The sequence below is a fragment of the Thunnus albacares genome, chromosome 9, assembly GCF_914725855.1.
Source record: "Thunnus albacares chromosome 9, fThuAlb1.1, whole genome shotgun sequence".
NCBI classification, from domain to species: Eukaryota; Metazoa; Chordata; class Actinopteri; order Scombriformes; family Scombridae; genus Thunnus; species Thunnus albacares.
The window spans coordinates 28,319,869-28,341,617 of NC_058114.1; the positions used below are offsets into that span (position 1 = coordinate 28,319,869).

General features: G+C 37.9%; 1 protein-coding gene across 2 annotated transcripts; it reads right to left on the minus strand.

Annotated features, from left to right (window-relative positions):
* Nucleotides 1-321: 321 nt before the first annotated feature.
* Nucleotides 322-20,734, minus strand: tprg1 (tumor protein p63 regulated 1). Of its 2 annotated transcripts, none has more exons than XM_044362287.1 (6): nt 20,593-20,734; nt 20,142-20,369; nt 18,647-18,738; nt 14,416-14,592; nt 3,555-3,708; nt 322-1,419 (listed from the first exon to the last, which is right to left on the minus strand). In XM_044362287.1, the coding sequence occupies exons 2-6, from the start codon at nt 20,352-20,354 to the stop codon at nt 1,225-1,227; spliced, it is 831 nt and encodes a 276-aa protein (XP_044218222.1). In that variant the 5' UTR covers nt 20,355-20,369; nt 20,593-20,734; the 3' UTR covers nt 322-1,224. The 2 variants fall into 2 exon arrangements, with proteins under 2 accessions (XP_044218222.1, XP_044218220.1); XM_044362285.1 differs by having other exon boundaries at nt 20,142-20,372; nt 20,593-20,732.
* Between the last annotated feature and the right edge of the window lie 1,015 nt (nt 20,735-21,749).

The following is a 21,749-nucleotide window of genomic DNA, read 5'->3' on the forward strand; positions in this document are numbered from 1 at the left end:
TAACTTTCCTACAAAGCTGTATTAAGTTACTGTAAACCCAACTTTTCCTTCTGATGCTGCTTCACATTCAAAGCGTTCAACTGGTGAAACACAAATGTGATGTATTTAACAGGGAGGTCAGCACTATCTGTGAGATCATCAAAAATGGGTCTTCAAACAAGACATGGTCATTTTGGGCATCGTTTGACAGTGGATTAATTCTCATTAGGAATAAGGGAACAAGAAGGTACATCTTCAGTAGCTGTCAGAACCCAATTCTGCTGTTGTGTGGAGAACTACTCGTACCAAGTGCAGCATGAATTCAGATCAAGATTACAAGAATTATCAACTGATATCTTTATTAAAACAACTTGTTTGTTTGGTCGCACTGTAAACATATACCAGTTTCCTCTTTTGTATATTCTGACAATAACTTCTCAAGGAGTGTTTGCTGTAGTATTATTCTGTACTAGTTGTTACCACCAGTAACCACAGGTTCTGCCAAACAAACCAGGACTGAAAACTTAAATCTGTCATAATATTATTCGGAACTACAACAATAACAGGACTTTACAAGTTAAAAGTTGCATGAAAAGTCTGTCTGTGTATTTTATACCACTTAAATGAAAAGAAAACACTAGCCTATAGTTTTTGTCAGTGGCAGACTCACAAGACAAACAATGGCACCAAACAAGGCTGTGCGTCACACGGTAAACACACAAATCAAGGGGAAATTCCAACACTGTATGCACTGCAAAAATACACTATGAATGATAAACTGACAAATGTTCCTCCATGCTCCAGTGAATCTCTGAGGGGCTGAATGGCATGGGAATGAGCTTTTAACAGAGACACTGGGGGAGGAAGAAAGGAGTCCCATTGCGAAAGAGTTGAATTACCATATCACTGAGGAGCAAATACAAAGCTCCTTGAGAACAGCGGGGGATCCATCATCCAGTCAAGAGCGGTGTTGAAACGTGGATATTTCTGAGCACTCAGACACCACACACTGGTAATAAGCGGTGGAGGAGATCACACTGTTGTTTAAACCTCATACAACACATTCTGAGAATTCAGCCGTCAGTGTGAAACAAAGCGCAAACCTGAATAAAGAAATCTTTGGTCAATTCTTGTGAAATTGTATGAACTCTCTGTAAACATACTGATCAACATAAACTCTGGATTTATAAATCATCTGCAAACAATTTCATGCAAAAAAGCTAAACTATATCAATGTTAAAGAGTTTAGAAGCCAATGTTTCCTCGAGCCATGCAGTAACCCAGTTTGTTCTGATTCCCGAAGAAAGACATGAGGCCCACGTACGCCTCAACGAGGATGGGCTGATTCAGGACCAGGACACCGTTGGCCTTTCCAGGGACCGGTTTCATGGTGTGGGCTTTCTGCGCTGTATCTTTGAGCTGCTCGCGGAATTTCTCGATCTGTGGACAAGAGGGCCGGAAATATATCAGAAAACCCATTTATTTCCTGTTCCCACCTCACTTTTGCTGGGTTGCAGAATGCAGGAGGTTCTGAGAGTTCATGTGCTGCGATTCAAGTCATATTTTATTTTAGGATGGTTGAATCTCATTTTTTCTTATACAACATAAACAATCTTAATAATAATAATCAAGCATTCATTCATCAAATTATTAGACATGTGTCAAGGTAACAGTTTGTGATCTTTCTTTCTTTAGATTCAATCTATTTTCAGCTTGAGCTGACAAGAAACAAATCTGAAATGTGATTGCAAGATTATCACATCCAGATATTTATTAAGACAAACCTGGATAGATGGGGACTGTGAACCACAACGTCCCCAGTTTGAATCTTGGGGAACATAAATATCTCCACCAAATCTCATGACAATCAATCCAATAGTTTTCAAATTATTTCATTAAAAGGCAAAAATGTCAACTTGTTTGTGGCCTGTAGAGGTAAAGTCAGAGAATCACCACAGTCAGTAGGATGGGAACCATGTACAAAATCTCATGGCAGTCCACATCATAGTTGTTGATCCGGAGTAACAGATCATGGATCTGTGTGAACCTCTATCTGCGTGTGTGTGTGTGTGTCTTACAACTTCCTCACCATCAGGTATGAAGAGGCAAAAGACTTCTTGTCTTATTAACTCCTTAATTGTACTGAATTAAATTACATGTTTCTGCACCATGAATTGAATTTATATAGTCTTTTTTAGTAGTTTTAAAGTCAGACAGTTTTGTCAATAAACCTTGAAAAGTCATTTTTGCTTACCTCCACTGACAGATTTATTTGTTTAATATCAGTAAAAAATTTCTCTAGATTACATTATTTAACATTTCTGATCAACACTAAACCATAATTTATAGCTTAAGAGGAAATAAGCTGAGGTCAGGGGTCAAATCCAAGTTACCCATCTGCTATGATCACCAAACTGTCTACAGTGAGGATATTCTTGTCCAACGAGGCACATTTCTCAGTGACATATCATACTGACGTCTAAGATTGCATTACATTCTTCATAAATGTACTTCCAGGTCTTTGCACACCAGTTCTGAGTCTGTCAGGCTCTAATTTGACAAAGTATGCATCAGTTGCCAGTCAACATTTGTGTGTAGTCATTTAAATGTTTATAATTCCATCCTCTCTCTTGCTCTGCATGATAGCAAAACATGACTAGGATATTACGAAATAAATCTTCATGTGACACTGAGCTATCCTCATTGCTCAGTACAAGCTTGCGCCATTCTTTTCTCTTCCTGATGCTGAGTTGTCTGCTGTAATTACTCATGAAACATCATGTTGATGTCGAAATTCTTGTATTAGTTTTGGAAACACGTTATGCATTAGTGTCTTGATTTTGAAACTGTATATTTGTCAGCACAAGTGGTCCAAAGCTAAAACCTGAAAGAAGTTTGAAAGCTGGTTTTATATATTTTTATTAAATATCTGGTAAGTAAATATGTGTAATTTCTGAGTGTACATGTCAAAAATGACACATGAATGACCTGACACCTAATTCCGGTAAGTCATTTCTCCATGTGATGACTTATTTGCCCACGCCATGACTCTCACCGCACTGTTGTTTTATTATGTGGTAATAGTTTAATGTCTTTGTGACTCAGCAGAGCACATACCTCCACCTGGATTGTGGAAAGTGACTTATAAAGCAATACAAATTTTCTCCTAATGGTACAGAGTCATTAACAGTCCACAGTTCTAGTTTCATTTGCTGAGATGTTTTGAGATATGTGACTCTCCAATTTGTGCCAACTTTCCCTGGAAATAGTACCAATAAAACCTGTTAACGGTCTGTGGATTATTCTGTGTAATCGGGACATTGTTTCTGGAAAGACAGGTTCCTGTTGATTTAATCTGTTTTTTTAATGCTGTGAACACCACAAATTAAGTTCCATTTACCTACATTGCATTTGTTGTTGTAGCAAAAATCTCAGATATATCAAAATGTCTGTGAATAAAACCACAACTATCTGTATGGCTAGATACTAGCAGTAAGTGAGAGGATATGTTGGGGGTTTTTTGTGATTTGGGTGAGCTGAGCCTTTAAACAATGCCATACGCTGCTTTGACTTACATCGCAGAGGGTGGTGAACGAGTCGCTGATGGTCCTCACAGGGTGGGAAGTGAAGGTGATGAAGGGGAGGTCAGTGGCGAAGGGGTTCCACCTGGAGGTAAAGGAGGGCTCTCTCAGCCGGTCCCAGAAGACTCGCACACCCTCCCCTTCTCTCCTAAACACATTAAGACACAGAACACCACAAATGACAACTTGTCTTCCACTGTCATTGAAGCATCTGACTCAACCATGTGACAAAACTTCAGAGTTCATGTTGTCATCAGATCGGTTAGAAGACTCACAGCTTTCTGCAAACAAGGTTTTGTTTTGTTCTCCATGGGGAATCATGTACAAAGCATTGAATATAAATACTCTATTTGCCTCTGGCCACATCCAGAATAGCTACATCTTATAGGTTGACAGTTATAAGTGACAGTTTTGTGGCACTGAATTGTTTTTGCCAATAGCATCATGCATGTGAAGTAATGCATTTCTGTTAAACCTGTAATATCTGATTTTTTGGACAGTGGAAACGGTTATGAACACAAAATTGACATATCATCACCTTTTATGTTGATGTGTTGCACTTTTTAGCAAACAGTTGCTTATTTCCACATCCAGCAGTTACGGAGCAACATTATCATCATTCATTTTGGTCTGTTACATTGTTATTATAAAAGTATTGATTATAGTTATACAGGGAATGCTACTCTGCTCTACAAAGCCGAAACACAGTAACTGTATTTTGGGTCAAAATTAATTTGACGGATGTTACCATATAAAAACTCTTATGACATAGAAATGTTTTCTGTGTGTGAAAAGAACATTAGAAACTACAAAACAGAACCAAAGCAAGAGAGATATGTACAGTTAAAGCTAGCTTATATGCTACCTTTAAATCACAAGTCAAAGCTAGCTTTTACTTTTTCCCCAGCAAGTATTTGAAATCTGTAACTGAAAAATATTAATTTTGATTAACTGACATCTTAGTAAATCAGTTTGTTGTCACATAACCAAATGACACAGCAGCTTAATTGATTCACAACAGGGGAGCAAAAAGAGAGCTAAACTAGCAACAGGTAACGTTACATTAGCTTACAAATCCAGCTACCTTGCAAGGTAAGCAGTACTTTACTTTCTACTCAAGTGGAAATCATAAGATAAAGTGTAGTTAAGACACCTTTAAATTGCATATTTAAATGTATTGTAGCTTCATTCATTAAATAATCAGACAAGAGAAGCACACAATTAAGGTACTACAAGGTAGCACAGTGTGCAGCCAGCCTGAAAACTTCAAACCCTTTTTTTCTCAACTTCACTGTTTCTGTTACTGCTTTGTACATTTGTAGGGCACTGGCCATTTGAGTGCAAAAATAAAAATGAATAGCTATCTTCATGGAACGTTATTTTTGTTTCATGATTAACATCAGTTCATATTTCCCTAGAGGGGACTACCAGACCCGCTGGCTTCATGGAAACAATAGAACAGTGAAAAAAATGAGGGCAAATTCTAATGTGAGGGCGATCTCATGTTTACCAGGCTTACAGGTAATCTACAGTGTGTTCATCATATTCTCTTTCTTCTGTCTGAAGTCGTTTTAAAGTAAATACCGTAGGTTTTAATGAAAATGCCCTCGGGTCATATCTTTTCTCAGCTTAATGAAACCTCAGAAGGCTCACCTCCAACACTCACAGATCCCATCTTTGAAATGATTCTGGTGTTGATCTACATGCTGTGAAGATCTTTATTATTCTCTACTTACTGTGTGTCCATCAAATGTGATCTAGGGCTTTCGTACCTGTGATATCTGGGAGGAATACTGTATCTTTGTTACTGTTCAAAAGGTGCAGGGTCACAGAAAGTTCAAAACTCCTCTGCATCTCTTTTTAGGCCAATGCTACCCAAACGCACAATTATTTACATAAACCTGAACTAAAATGTATCAGAGATCATAGATTTAGAGGGTGAGAGAATGAGAAAACAGCCTTTGATATAACTGAAGCTCACTAACCAACACCAGAGAAATCAGCAAAATATCACAACCACATCTAGATAGCATTTAAACCATGTGAATATTTAAACGATATAAATAAATGATCAAAATAAAATAAAACTCTCACACATATATAAATATATATGTATATATATGCAATGTTTTTCATCAGCCTTGGCATTAATTCTACAGTCTCTGAACTCTACTGGAGGGATGAACACCATTCTTCCACAAGATATTCCCTCATTTGGTGTTTTGATGATGGTGGAGGAGAGCGCTGTCTAACACGTCAGTCCAAAATCTCCCATAGGTGTTCAACTGGGTTGAGATCTGGTGACTGTGAAGGCCATAGCATGTGATTCACATCATTTACATACTCATCAAACCATTATACAAATAGAGCTGACACATTAGTTGATGAATCAGTTTGTTGATCCACAGAAAAATAATCTACCCGAAACAACTAAATAAATAATCATAAACAAGCATTTTAAAAAAATCATGTGTTAAACATTATGACAATTTTCTGACTTGTATAGACCAAAATATTCATTGATCAATCAAGAAAGTAATCAGAACAATAATTGATACTGAGTATTTTGCAGCCTTTTATATGAAGATCTCTGCTGGTTGGATGTGCTGGAGAATAATGATATGTGCATGTCTGCACTAATTCTCAGTGAAGATGCTTTCAAACAAAGGAAAAGCAATGTTAGGATCATATATAATTAAATTCTCAGGCCTAACAGGTCTTTGTGAATCTAGAATGATTTTTAACAAAACTAAATGACAATCAGGCATTTATAATTACTTTCCCTTTTTTCCCTTGCCAGATGATCATTGCCTTTTTTTCTTTTTGTTTTTTTAACAAAGCAGGTAAACAGATTCTGATTCAAAACAGTAGCTAGAAAAACCTGCAGTGACAGGTTTGACTTCTCAGTCAGACATAATTACTTTACATTCATAGAACAACACAGAGAATCCTGTTACAGTAGTTTATTATAATAGTCAGCTGTTATTTCAATAATCGATTAATTAGTGGTCCAAGTACCAACTGTACTGGAACCCTGTTGTTTTTGCTGTATTTTTTAAAATTCTTATTATTAATTTACTGCCAAATTTCATAAAAAACATGTAAAACCAGCTCTATGGCATGAACTGTTCAAGGTGCAAAGGTTACATTTGCAGGACAGACGCTGGGGAGATCTGGTTGTTTTAGTCATTTTTGAGTAGAAATGCCAAACCTTCCATGAAACAAGCATTTTGAAAAAGTCATCTGGAGCTCAACGTGTGTGCACTAATTCATAATGAAGATGCTTTCAATCAAATGAAAAGCAATGTTAGGATTATATATGATTAAATTCTTAAATTCTTCTTCTTTCTTTTTCTAGCCAGCTGATTGTCAGAGGGAAATACTGATGTACATGCATTTTTGTGAGAGCATTCAATCAGCGGTTGAATTTAAACATTTCAACAACATGAGCACTTGTCAAAACAAAAGCCACATTCGGTGGATTCAGACTTTTCATCAGATTTGTAAGTAGTGGGATCATATTCCTGATGTTTCTTTCCTTGGAAATCAAGGCGTTTTCTCCTTTTCATACAAGCAATGCCCATACCGCACCCTCTTACAAACCCTGATTCAATATCAGAGATGCCTATCAAGATTTCATCATTTCCTCAGGCAAGGTGCATTGTTGAAACATTTGTGCCATATGTTATGTTATGCAATTCATTTGCTTGCTAGATACCTTTAACATCACGCTTCAGACACCACAGATCCATCTTTGCTGCCTTTGTAACTTCTGCACTTGATGTGTGGATACAGAAACACTTGGGTATATTTAGTGCTCAATATGTGCTGCTGTGTGTGTAGACATTGAGGAGAGCTTTCAAGAGGCAACTTGCAAAAACATTTAACACATAAAAATTGTGCAAACACTGCTCATAAACTGTAACTTGTTACGGCAATTAAATAATCAGTTATTGTGATTCTGTCAGCAGCTCTAACAACTGATGGTGGCATTAGAAGTCTGACTTAATTGAATAAAAATGTAACAATTCAAAGTTTTATCTTCAATATATGAGCTGAGTTTCATGAAAAAAAAAAGGTTAAAAAAGAAGATGAATAAATCAGGATGCAAGCGATTTCCCAAGAGTGTGCTGATTTCCTTAATGATCTGTCACGCTGATGTGTTCACTTTACCACATACCTTGTGCAAGAGCATTTCCTGTGCACCAGAATCAAACACCTGAGGCTAAACAATAGTGGTATAGCTGTTGATATGTCACAGTCCCAGGGAGGGGCTGCATCATAATGCAATCATCTAGCCCTGTTTACACAAGTGCTTTCAAAATGACAATGCTGCTGCTGAACATTTGTGCCTCCTCTACAGCAAATGTTGTGCAGGGAGAAAAGGGGGAGGGAAGAAAAAAAAAAAAAACCCTCACTGTACAAAAGCAAAGCCTAGGCTAAAAGACTGATTATATTTCAGCAAAAGCGAGTGAGCATGGGGGGTTACGTTTGTACACATTGCCCTTTGTAAGAGCACTGAGCTATTGCCCTGGTATAAATGGGGATATAAAAAAGCTTTGGCGAATTCCACAGGTAAGCTATCACTGGGAGAGGGACCAGCCCAAACAGGCAGAGCAGGGCTGGGCTTTCCACCCAGAGGCCTTGGAAGTCTTCACTGTGTTTATGTGGCAGAGCTGGGGTTTGGACTTTCACTGCGCCTCATTTCCATGCAGTCACGAAAACAGCAAAAGCAGGCTACACCTGTGTTATGTCATTCATAAGTTTCTCAGGGTGACAATGTTTATGTCAATGGAAGTTTCAAAAAACACGCTTACAGATACCTCAAGGAGGAAAGTGAGGAAATCCACCCTCTACTGACCTTCACAGTGGAGTCCCACTTAATCCACGCTGTTTACACAAAACGCACACATGCAGAAGAGAAACACTGTATTCTGAGCTTTAGGGCAAGTGACGAAAAATTCCTCCCTGGGCTTTCAAGCGCTTTGGACTCATAAGTCAACACACAAGATAAATATCAAGCCCAGCTCCAGTTGTCATGGCAAGTGTCCCACATTGTCTCAGAGCGAACAAACAAATCTGCTCTGATTGCTCAATAGAGCCTGCAGGTTTGTCAGCCATCCATATGTATCCATCCAACAAGCCACTCTGAGATTTCATTCAACCTATGAGAGGACTAAAAAGAGAAAGAGAAAGAGAGGAATGGTGGCAAAAACAAAAGAAGAGACAAAGAAATGAGCTTAACTGTTGTATTATAAGTCCCTCAAGGATTTTTTTTGGTGATTGTTGTGATCAAATATGCTTGATTTTGCAGTGGCTTTTCTCAAAAAATGTGATGCAATTTGGTAAGTTTTATGTGATTTTTTGCAATGATCGGTAGCCTTATTCTCATGATAAGACCACATTTCCCGTAAACCCCATCACTTCCTGTTTTGCTCTTTTTTCCAGTCAACCAACATGGGTTTTGTTTTGATGATGAGATAAGAGGTTGAAGAGCTAAATGTAAATGAGGAGTTATTTTTGTTTGGAAAGGCTACTTTGTGCCGTAATGCCTTCAGCAGAACTCCCGTGAATCCGACCCAGTTGCACACAATATCAATATAAAATAGAGGATATCGATGGACTCGTTGCATTTGCCTTTCATTCTCATCGCAAAGTATGGACATTAAATTTGATATATTGATTGCAAAATCTTCCTAGTAGCACCTTCAATGCGGAGAAAATTGCAAAATCGCAAGCCCCGGAAATGTTGCAGAGATTGGTTGAATTTGCATTAATTACTGCGATCTTAAGATTGCGATTTCCTGGAGGGACTGTATTATACTGCAATTTCCCTAGAATATTCCAGACTCAAAGGGATATTTAAACTGTTATGATAAAACTGGCCATACAGCCTCTGAAGCCTAGAACTTACAGCCATGTTAGATGTCAAGATGCAAAAACTGTGATATCGTAGCTGCAGGCTGCTGGCAAAAGATATTTCCACCTTGAAAAAGCTGAAAGCTGCTCTCAAGGTGTATGAATTTAGAGCAGTATGCCCAAAACATTACATATCTATTGGTGTTTATTAATTCATACTGTACATCCTGGGAGCAGCCTGTGTGCAGATGATGCTCTTGAGCTGTGCTTTGGTTCTTTTGGAGATGTGAGTGTTTTCATTCTGCTTGGTTTTGGAGTTATGCTACAGGTACAACCACAATATCTGCCAATAACATGTTCCAGTTATATAAAGGATTCAGTTGAGAAATTTTAAATGAATGAACAAGGAAACAAATTTTAAAAAAACAAGTTCCTCCTCTATTAGCATATACTGCATTGGTCTGCAGTTGATGTAGCATAATGTGGCATCTTCTTACCTGCAGGTACTAACCGTGATACTTCCAGACAATAATACATTATTTTTGAGTACAGATAACATGGTTGTTTTAAACTTTTATATTTCACTTATTTTTTACACATGAATTCTAAGTGACTACAGTTGTATAATGTCTCCTGTGATTCTGCAGGGAGCTTTCTGAAGTTTAAAAAAATAACCATGATGTTGTCATAGTGATGTCATCAGGCTTATTTTGGCTTGGGCTTGAGACTCACAGTTCTGAGGCAGGGGTTGTTTATTGAGAGATGCTTCTGGGAAATGTAGAATTCAGTGTTTTTGGACTTAAATCCACACTAGAAACTAAAAGTCAGCATCTCTTAACCTCTATTGCTCAGATTTTTATCTTTATTTTTTTTAGTCTGTCTCTTGTGAGCCCTTTGACTTTAGGAAAGTGTAATATTAAATTGCTGGAGTAATCCTTTAAACTGTCTTCAACTTTCAGCCATGCAAGCTCAGTATGCATTTTTTCTATACTTGATCTTAGTGAACACTGAAGCGCTAGTCATGCTGCTCGGTTCTGCTTTAATTGAAGCTTGTCCAGCTCTTTTGTATAGCACTGGACCAGATTACTGAGCAGTTATCATGATGAGACAGTATCTTTCCTTTTATAACCTGCAAGGTACAACTTTTTTTGTAATTTATTTATGGAAGTTTGCATATCAAGGGTGACCCCAAAAAGTTTAACCTGATTGACCTGGGCCCTCATTAAAATACTGAGCTTTAACATCCTTCAGCTGTGCTTTTTAGTGAAGTTTGCATGGTTTGATTTGGTTGTGGATTACAAACAAGACTGTCAGTGATCATTTAAAGACGCAGAATGTGCTTTCTTAACATTTTAAGCACATATGTCAGCATTCAGCTTGCCTGCTTCACATTACAACAGCTGTGTCAGTTTAAATGATCTGATGAGGCATCCTGCTGTTCATTATGCTGATGATATCTTAAGTGGCTCATATGTACTGACTGCCCTCTGCTGTTTGAATGTGTAAGCTGCTCTTGTTTGTGCAGGTGTGGTTGAAAAGATTGCAGAATGAGAGGATCGTAATTTAATCAGGTCTGCCTGGTAGAACTGATGAAAGACTGACTCAAACTACAGATTGTGCACCTTATGCAATGTTAGTTTGCTCACAAGTGTCTCAGCTGTATCTTAAAACCACTGTGAAAAATAATCCCACTAGTGACAGCATAAGAACTGACAGCATGAGGGAGACATTCTAGTTAATAAAACTGATTAAAGTAGTTAAAGGTGGGGGATAAATAAAGCATCATTCCCTCTGAAGCCTTATCTTAAAACACACATCTGATCAGATGAGAAACAGCAATGCAGATCTGGGATTATTTTCAACCTTCATAAACATATATATATATATATATATATATATATATATATATATATTTTTTTTTTTTTTTTACAACAGTTACTGAGGCAACCTCTAGTGGGGCTTCTTTAAACCTCCACACCCAACTCTCTCAGACAGGAATAAAAAAAATGGATGATGTGCTGGTGTAATTAGTTTGTCTAGACAGTTTGGAAAGAAGGCACTTAAAACACATCCTTCCCCACAGATGCTGAATATACTTTGCTTTTTCTTCATGGGCGCACCTGGAGATTGTGCGATGAAAACAAAATCATCATGAGTAAAAATACAGACCCTCCCTTAACACTTTCTCCTGGCATCATCAAGGTTTTGGGAGGATGATGGAGCACACATGAGTGTACTGACGCCAAATAAGTTGCTCCATAGTGGGATGTTGGTATTCTTTGTTCTGAAGCTAATGGCCTGGGAACACTGGTGTCAAAAGTTCATGAAAGCGCTTTCAGTCTCAATTTAGTAAGTTTAATTCTATTATTTCCATGACAAAAAAATGCACTTCCGATAGTTGTGGTGACCTGCAATGTCTTCTCAAACACTAAACAATTGTTGCAAGAAATTACTGTAAAATAAGTTGGAAAAAAAATCTACAACCAAGGGATTATGTGTATGACCTCTATCAGTGTTGCTATAGTATTTGCAGCAATGACTTACAGTAGTCGTTGCAGAATGTGATCATATCATCATCCATGACAACAGCAAACAGATTGAAGAAATGTGATGTGGCCTGTTCCTGCCCTGAAATATCTCTAGCAAGGGTGCACACTGACATCAAGTGGTTGGATGACAACTGTCAACAGTCAAATCAGGCTGCAGTTGTCTTGTACTCTTGAATATGAACACTGATGTGTCAAGAGTACAGGTCGACTGTCATTAGTGTGACAGTAAGCTAATATGCAGCTGAATTATATTGTGTATTGATGAGGAGAAATTGAGACTTCTTTATTCACATGAGCATGTATATAGTTATATTAATTTGCAAGCAGTGGGAAAATGTGTTGTGGGAAAAAAAATATTGTTCTATAATGGTATGAGATTTTTGATATATTCAAACTGAAGAAGCCTTTTCTTATTTTTCACTGAAGCCAGTCAAGTGTTAGTTTACGATTGTAAAGTAAATTAAACCACTGAACTCATCTTTCAGGTCACTGTTTAGGTTTTCCGGCCTGTAACTTTACTGTTTTGGTTCACTTACATCACTCTCATTAGAGAACTGTTTCAGTAAAAAAGATCCAAAAACCCACTGCACACTACCTGCCCAGCATCAAACAACAGACAGACAAAGTTAGCAACTAGCTGGAGAGGACAGAAAGTATCTAAGAGCTAAGAAGCTACCTATTTCCCTCAGGAGTTGGTGGAGACTAAAAAAGAGCTACGAAAGTGAATGTTGGACTTTTTTTTCTTCCCCCAAGTAGCTAAAACCTCTGCCAGGAGGCGATTAGCTTAGTTTAGCATAAAGTCTGGAAGCTGGAGGAAACAGTTAGCTTGATAGCCCCTCTAAATACTATTTGGCAGGGTTCTGCAAAATTTTGCAGAGAGTTAAGTGCTGGAACTATTTCTTTGTGACCAACGACCGGGCGCAGTGACCTCGCCTTTAAGCTAAACTAAGCTAAGCTTATCACCATCTGGCTAAACTCCATACACATATGTATAGACATGACAGTGGTATCCAAATTCTCACCTACTTCTCAACTAGCCAGCAAAAAAAGAGTCAAACAAAAAAATGTCAAACAATTCCTTTAAACTAGTCCTGAAATGACAGAAGGCTTCTTCCATCATTAATGAATGTAACATTAACATAGCAGCTGAATAATATCCTCAATCTGACTTTTACTACTTTTCTCATTGATTTGTGATGGTGAGACAAAGTTTCATGAACTGTTACAGAGATAGGGAGGACTCATTTTCACACATACATGTACCCTACTCTAGATTACTTTCTGCCAAAAATAAGACAGAACGAGCTAGACGAAAAAAGAAGACACTTCCTGAGGGAGAGACAGAGAGGAAGACAGTGAGTAAGAGGGAAAGAGCACGGCGAAGATGAAGACAGAAAGAGGAAATATTTGAGGCTCGAGTCTTTCTTATTTGAAATCGTCTCTTTACTGTCTGACTCCCGGGTGGCTTTCATGAGCGTTTTATGTATAATTTAACGTAATGTGCAGAGATAAAGCCTCGAATAAAGGCCGCACTCTCTAAGCTCTTCACAGCACATTACATTTTATTCACCAAATTAGTTTTAGTTGGTTTGGTATCCCCTGAGCCGTCTTTAAAAGGTTTAGATGAAAGGACTACATTAATTTTGCCACTAATCAGTTAAGTGACAGCTCCAAGTGACAGCTATGCACTCCTTACCCCAAAAAAACTCTCCGCACACTCGTCTCTCCGCCATGCCTGTTTCAGCCGTGACAACCCTGCACAGATCCTCTGCAAGCATCCCCCTCACCACACAGCCTTCTGCCCGCTGACCTCAGCTTCATGTTACTGTTTTCACTGACAAGTCATATCATCTTTTATACTTTTCAGTAAATCATGCATACTCTTGTGATCTTTGGAACACATTAAAAAAAAAAGCTGCATATTACATTTTTAAATTTCCCATTAAATTTGCTGCATAAACAAAGTGTTGTATATTACTTTAAAATGAGTTATCAAATGTTCATGTACTTGCAAAAAATGTGACTAAGCATATTTAGTGGCAAAACTTAATGGTTAATCAGAAGGCAAAAGGGATTTTTTTTTCACAGGAGATTTTGCTTTTGTGAAACAAATTAGAGAAGGAAGCAGATAATTACGGCTAATATTTGTAATTCTCCAAGTATAGTTTTTATTTCTAATTAGCAACTAAACCTTACAAAGACTTATTTTAAAGTAGACTTAATGAAAATTACTAAAAATGAGACAGGATACCACAGAGACAGTTTCAACAAAGCTTTCTCTAGAACTCACATGTCAAAATCTCTATTAAGTTTAAGTGTCAGAAGTTTCCTGGTTATCATTTTCCAGCACAAACTATAAGACGTTAACCTCAGAAGTGCAGTTTTAATGGATAGAAGGTAGAAGTTTCCCACTGAAGGATCAGTAAAGGGTTCATGAGGAGACTTACTGAAGCAAGGAGCGCTTTGGGAAACTGAAGGTGCCGTGAGCGATGCGATCCACAAAGTTCAGTGGGATCCTCTGGATTTGCTCACAGTTGAACATGAGAAAGTCGTACTTGAGGACCAGGAGAGAGTTGTCTGTGATGAGAACGAGACGCTCCTTTTCATTGTTCCAGTGATCCACCCTGAAGCAACCAGAGAGATGTGTGAGACCTATTAGTTTGTCTTTTACACTATTACTACATTCTTTACAAAGGTTTCTTCATTATAGACAGTAGTACAGAACTTATCTGCTCAGATGTTGACTGTTTTACACATTTTATATTAACATAAGTACAACAAGGGAAGGTGGGTCCATTATTGTGGAGGTGAAAAAGATACCTTTTCTACATGTGTGTCATGTCTGATCTCTTTGACCCCTTTATGTCAGTATGTATACAGCATGTAAGGGGTATAAGTGGTTATAACCCATTCAACCAAAGTGTGATTTTTTTTTCTTTGTTTTTATATGAATAAGATTTAGAGGTAAATTTACAAGAAAAAAAAACAACAATTACAGGAAATTTTGATAGACAAACATTATTCGGTGTAGCATAAATATGTTTTTTCTGCCCTCCTATTCTGTTTATCATCTATCCCAGTGGTTCCGAAGGTCCACCAAGGGGTCCCACAATAAATCCAAGGTCACACCAGACCCTAGACTGTGTATAAATAGTCTATGCACAAGAAGATTAAAACTAATTAGAAAATAAAACATATTTCTGTAACGACAAATTACGTTAGTTTTTGTCTAATTTTTGCTGTTTTGTTATACTGGATACTCTTACTTCTTCAGGCCTACAAATGAAACATCTATGAAAGAAAAATCCCTCTTTGGACCTTTGAACTACTCACAGCACATGTCCACACTAAAAGGCATAACCTGTGACGAGGGCTCCAAAATAGATGTGTGTTGTTTTAAGGGGTCACAAGCCAAAAAGGTTGGGACCACTCAGGTGCTGTAGAGAGTTACTTTCACTATGTGTATTTGAGTCTTTATTTGAAGTGCAGTTTGGATGTTAGTAATACAAAAAACATGTATAGCAAAGCTGCTCAATTATGTACTGTAAAAGCTTCACAATTCCCCAAAATGCCCTTGGCAAAGATCATACAATATGCATGCAAGCATTTCTAAGTCCCTACATTTTTATCAACAACACCAACAACAACAAAAATCAAAATAACAGAAACACCTTTCAAAGCAAAACAACCCAACGCCTGCTTTCTCTCATGTCCACAAATATGTGTCTTATTAATTGAAGTCATAACAAGCATCATTTCACACAGACTCTCTCCTTCACCACTGCACACACAACTAATTCATGGTGGCATGGATTCTCTTGGAGTGGCTCTCTTTCTTACGGCCCGCTGAGCCGGGTGCACGTGGCCAACTCCAAGTGAAATGCTCTTGATTGCTGCTGGCAGCCGTAGGCCAAAAAAGACAGTTCACTGAACGGCCGAGGCATCAGGGGAAAGGTGTGGGTGAAGAGCTTTGACTGTACTAATGAAATGAATTAACCTTGACTGGGCAGAGGTGCCGCAGACTGTACAGAGGTGTTACAGAGATCCAGGATCAGACTGCAGGTGGACTGACACGCTGCTGGCGCTCCAGCTTGACACACTGACGCAGTGCAAGTCAGGAAGAACAGTGGTGTAGTGATGCACCTCTGCAGGTCCTTTGGCAGGGTATGTCAAACCTCTGCTTAAAGGAATAGATACATAACTGATTTACTTTCTTGCCGAGAGTTAGATAAAAAAGACTGATGCCATTCTCATGTCTGTTCACTACAGTGTCAGCTGATTAGCCTAGCTTAGCATAAAAACGGGAAGGAGGGGGGAACAGCTAGCCTGGCTCTGTCCAAAAGTAAAAAATACACCTCTATGGTTTGTTTAACTTGTACAAAAAACAACTATTCTTGGCCTAGAGCACAGACTTCCTGGAGTTTCTGTTGGTTGCCTGTCAACCTTTTTTTTACCTTTGGATGGAGCCAGGCTAGCTGTTTCCCTGTTTCCAGTCTTTATGCCAAGCTAAGCTAACCCTGCTAGCTCTAGCTTCATATTTAGCATATCAACATGTGAGTGGTATCAATCTTCTCATCTAACGCTCGGCAAGAAAGCAAATAAGCATATTTCCTTAAATGTTGAACTATTCCTTTAAAAGAACTAGATCACTACTTTTTATTTTCTATATAATTTGTTATATTTATTTCTATTTTTATTTTCTATTTTAATAAAATGATAATCCACTGTTGCTGCAAAGCCACTATTTGGAAGAACACTATTATGCTCTTTTTTCTTCATTATAAACACCACCTACTGTATTTTTAAGTAAATTAAAGTGTTTTATGATAAACACCAATTTGGAAATACACAAACCAATGGGAAATAAAAAAGATGACATCAGCCAACAATCCTCAGCAAAGCCAGATTTGAGGAATTTCTTATGCTTTTATGACATTAGTCACTGGCCTCCCTCTGGGAAATTATGCAGCAGCGTCACAGAATCACCATATAATGCACTCTTTCTGTAGCAAGAAATCCTACAGCGGCTTCTGTAGTGACGATAACTGCAGGCCAAATGTAGCACAAACGTTAACGTGTGTTGGACTGCAGAGCTGCATAAGTGGGATGTATTATTCATTCTCACATGGCCAGCCTTTTAAATGTTTCCTGAAAGCTTGTGCAGGAGTGATACAACCTGACATCTGCAAGTGCACTTGGTAAGTGTCCTCCGGTCACTTCATTTTGCTCTACGTTCACGTCAGTTAGATCACTTCCTCTTCCTTGACCTCTGTGATATTCTTTGAGTTTTGTGTTTGATAAGAACATTGATATTTGGGTACAGTATTAATTAATAAGGATTTCTGGATCTGATAATGCTGAGGTATTATGGGCCTGTATTACTGTTATTCTCATGTGTGGACAAGCAACCACTCTCGCCCTATGGGCAGTCATACAGTACATGTGTTAATGATGGATTATGAATGAGCAGCACATAATACTGTAAACAGCATTATTGGCATGTGGAAACCTTATAACTCCAGTTTAAGTAAATGTGGTGTTTTTTAAACTTTAAGATAGATGTGCAGCAGATTAGGACATATTTAACTAATGTATGAACATTCAATAAATGACTGATAATATAACACAGTTATCATCATAGAAAAGATGTTTTCATATTTTATATGAATATAAGATATGAGCAATTTACTTATTTATTGTTATAATTACTAATTATAGTCATTAAAGGTGCAGTGTGTAGAATTTAGTGGCATCTAGCAGAACAGACTCGGCAGAAATGGAATATAATATTCATAAGTATGTTTTAATTGGTGTGTAATTACCTGAAAATAAGAATCATTGTATTTTTGTTACCTTAGCATGAGCCCTTTATATCTACATATGGAGCAGGCACCCTTTCACAGAGCCCACCATGTTGCACCGCCATATTTGTACAGTAGCCTAGAACAGACAAACCAAACACTCTAGAGAGGGCCTTTTGCGTTTTTCGCAAGTTTTGCAGCCACTGTAGGTTCTCCTACATGCTTGGAAGGGGAGGGTGAGGGGAGTGGTATTCAACGATAATTTAGCTGCAAATAATAGCAAAGAACCACAAGCTAACACTAATGTTAATGACTTGTAGGTTATAGTTAAAACCACTGATGCTAAACTCACTTTAAACAGGGAAATTCTGAAGCTCTAAGTCATTTACAAAGTCATATTTTTAATGGTGTGAGCTGAGTATGGTTATACATACCTCACACTGCAGTTAAATATGAATAAACACACAGAAAAGTGACTTTTGTTTATAAAGAGTACTACAATATTAAGTCTAATTAGAAAAAAATAGAATTTAACAATTTCTGAAACCATCCCATCTCAAATATTTGTGTTATCAATCATTCATTAACTGTTCATACACCACTTATCACTTATGGATGTTTCATAGGAGAGGTTATAATTGTTGACAAATACATTAATAAACATGTGTAAATGTGCTTATATTTGCTTACAACTACATTATAGTGTCCTATAAACAATTTAATCATTATATAATTCTTACAAATGCTAAATTGGGAGGGAGTAAGGTGTTGCCTGAAAAGATAAGATTAACTGTTGATAAATTGGAGATACAAGGTTTTCACTTGGCGCAGATTACACTGTATGTCAACATGAAAGAACGTCGTATCATGAACTCACTCTGCCATCAGCCAAACACTGAGAACGCTGCCATCTACTTCTTTATCCACCAGAGCTTCAACGTCTTTGATGGCCTGATTCAGAGTGCCAGGCTGAGGAGACAAGAATGCACGGGTGTCACTTTCTAATTTTCCATTGTGACAATCACAATGTGCACACAGAAAAGCTTAAGGGGTAATCTTTGAGGCAGATGCGCAGCTGGGACTGGTACTCCAACAAAATGTCAGAGTGTCTGTGTGTCAAACAAAATAACAATAAACAAAAACAGGAAGCCTCGGCATATGAAAATCACTGCAAATGAGTAAAGCTGAGTGTGCATTTTCTGTGTATAAATGTGAGTAACTCAAGTATTTGAAAACACAAGACTACATAGTATCACACTCATTCAGACTTTATTGTCAACAGCTACAAGCATCTTCATTTTCTAATGCAATCCACACTCAAACTGTCACTTCTATAACGTGCAGTTCATTCCTTGCACTATGTTTTACTATTTAAATACCAGTATGAAGAACTTGAAAAGATAAAGAGTTCATACTGAGGGCTCATGACGGTCTTACTGTAATCTGAGCCTAGCGCTAAGCCACGCTGGCAACATGGGATGTGTGACTGACTTCCCATGCAAATCCTATTCAACATGTCTGCTATAAACACTACCTTTATGACGCTAATAATATTCAGTTTACTGTTGACACAGTGTCACAGAGGTGTTAATTTATTCATAATGGAAAAGTTTGCTTTGGTGTTATTTTACTTGACTGCATTACATGGTAATACAACCTCATACTGTATACAGGAGGTGACACAATAACAAGAAAACCTAAAAATCATATAGAGTAGAGCCCTACTTCTTGTTACTTAACAGCCCACAGATACTGATATATCTGCAATAAGCTAATATTGATATATATATAAATAAGCTGATCAATCGGTTTTGCTTTGAATTATAAAAAATGAATTACATAGTAAAATTAAATACAGTGTATTATACACAGTGTTGTAATATTATTCAGTTCCTTTATGTGAGTAAAAGCAGCTATACCACAATGTGAACATACTCAAGTTACAAGTAAAAGTACTCATCATGCAGTATAGTCTGTTTTTGAGTGTTATTTTTCACAAACTGATCAGATGGTTTGAATTAAAAATCTTAGCTTGAAAAATAATGAATAACTACAGCTGTCAAATAAATGTAGTGGAGAAGAAAGTGGCTACAATTTTTCCCTCTGAATTTTAATGGATTAGAGGTATAAAGCAGCATAAAATGGAAATATTAAAAGTGAAGTTACTAAGTAGCCACACATTCTGCCACTGATTGCACAGGTGTTTCTCCAGCCCCTGCAACGAGCCAAGATTAGAAAAAGATTAATTTTCATGGATTTCAAACAGACTTTCAAGCTAATGTGACATTTTTAAAACATTTGGGATATTTTTTCATTTCTCCCAACAAATCATAGCAGCACAAGTGTCCTGTTGTCGAGTGTAAAGTCTTTACCCTCAACACGAAGAACCTCTTGGTCTTAAACTTGCCCGGAGATGACTCCCCAGAGATGGCTTCGAGCTGGGTATGGGCCTCTCCGCCCTCCGCTGCCCGCTCCTCAGTGTGCACTGTCGGGGCATCAGGTTGGCGCTGCTCCGGATCTGCGGAAGAGCTGAGCTGATGCTGCTGCTCCTCGCCTGGCGCTCCTGCCTCCTCAGCCTCTGCCATCGCTCTCCACAACACCTACTAAAAAGGATTAACAGCAATTATGTGTAGCTTTTTAGCCATGTAAATAATGCACTTCAGCCAGTTTCTGTCAGTACTTTTACACAAACACAGACAGCAAGTTAATCTTTCCCTCCAGTGATTTCTCCAGCATCGAAACTTAAGTCGCTGTACATATAATATACTCTCGAAAGGGTAAATCACTGTGGGTGAGTGATAGTGATAAAGAAGATTTACTTACAACTAATTATCGCGTCCGTAAAATGTGTTGAAAGATAGATAGAGAGGTGGCAGCAACAGGTGCATACTTCCTTGTTCCGTGTCGTACATTTGTTTTAAGGGGCGTTGACTGCAGCAACAGGGCAAAGCAGGTTGCACCTCAACTAAACACACGGGCCTTCTCATTGCTCCCACCTGGTTGACAGTGAGACAGGCCACTGGGACTGGTTTTACAGCCTGCTGCACGACCAATTCAGTTTATATGAATTTATGAGTGTTGTACGATTGGGTATGGATAACAGCTGAATTTACCTGATTTTGTTTTATGTTGGGTGCTTTGTGAGGGTGGACTAACCTGTTAGGGCAAATTCCTGAATAGATCTGCAATTAAACACAATCACTAAAAATGCTGGGTCCAATTTCGCTTTTTGGACTTTGGGTCTCTACTGGGTTGGTTTCTGATGATGCAAGAACAATGATCTTGATAATGGATACCTCCAATACAGAGGTGGCTGGTTTGTTTAACCACCACTGAGTTATTATTCCCCAGTCCTTATTGTGTGTGTTTACATGCAAACTACATCCCGGGTTTGAGTCTTATTCTGGGTTTGATCAAATTCATAATTTGGCGTTTACATGGAACATGAGAAACCTGGTTATTCATACCTCTGTGGACATATTTCTTATAGTATCCAGATGTCTAATCATCTGTGTCCCGATGTGTCTTCATTCCTCAACATCTCAGCCTCTCATTTCTCTACCAGCAGAGAATGCTGAGAAACCTGGATCACGTGTTTACATGACACAGTATCCTGGTTTCTATTAGAGGACTCCAGGTAGCATATCCAGATTTCTCAAATCCGGGATAAGGCCTCATCCAGGTTTTTGAAACCAAGATAAGGTGTTAACATGTGCAATACATGACTGGTATACTCTAAAAACATGATCATAAGCAGGATCCTAGTGTGCATGTAAACATACTCAGGTGTGAACTAGCACCTTTTGGAATTTGTAAAATCATAAAAGGTACTGTAGCCTACAATATGTCCACATACTTTTGACCATATGTATGTTTTTGTGCTTTCATTGATGATATCAATAGGTCAGTGACACTACATTAAGAGTTTAAATGTATTCTTTTAAATTGATGTTGCAAGCAGTAGTTTAAGACCCAAAACA

Excerpts from the sequence above, each read along its gene's own strand:
- tprg1 (XM_044362287.1), bottom strand. The coding sequence starts at position 20,354 with ATGGCAGAGGCTGAGGAGGCAGGAGCGCCAGGCGAGGAGCAGCAGCAT. Across the intron at positions 3,709-14,415 it reads CCAAAGCGCTCCTTGCTTCA|GAGAGAAGGGGAGGGTGTGC; the intron begins GTAAGTCTCCTC and ends TAATGTGTTTAG. Across the intron at positions 1,420-3,554 it reads CGTTCACCACCCTCTGCGAT|ATCGAGAAATTCCGCGAGCA; the intron begins GTAAGTCAAAGC and ends TCTTGTCCACAG.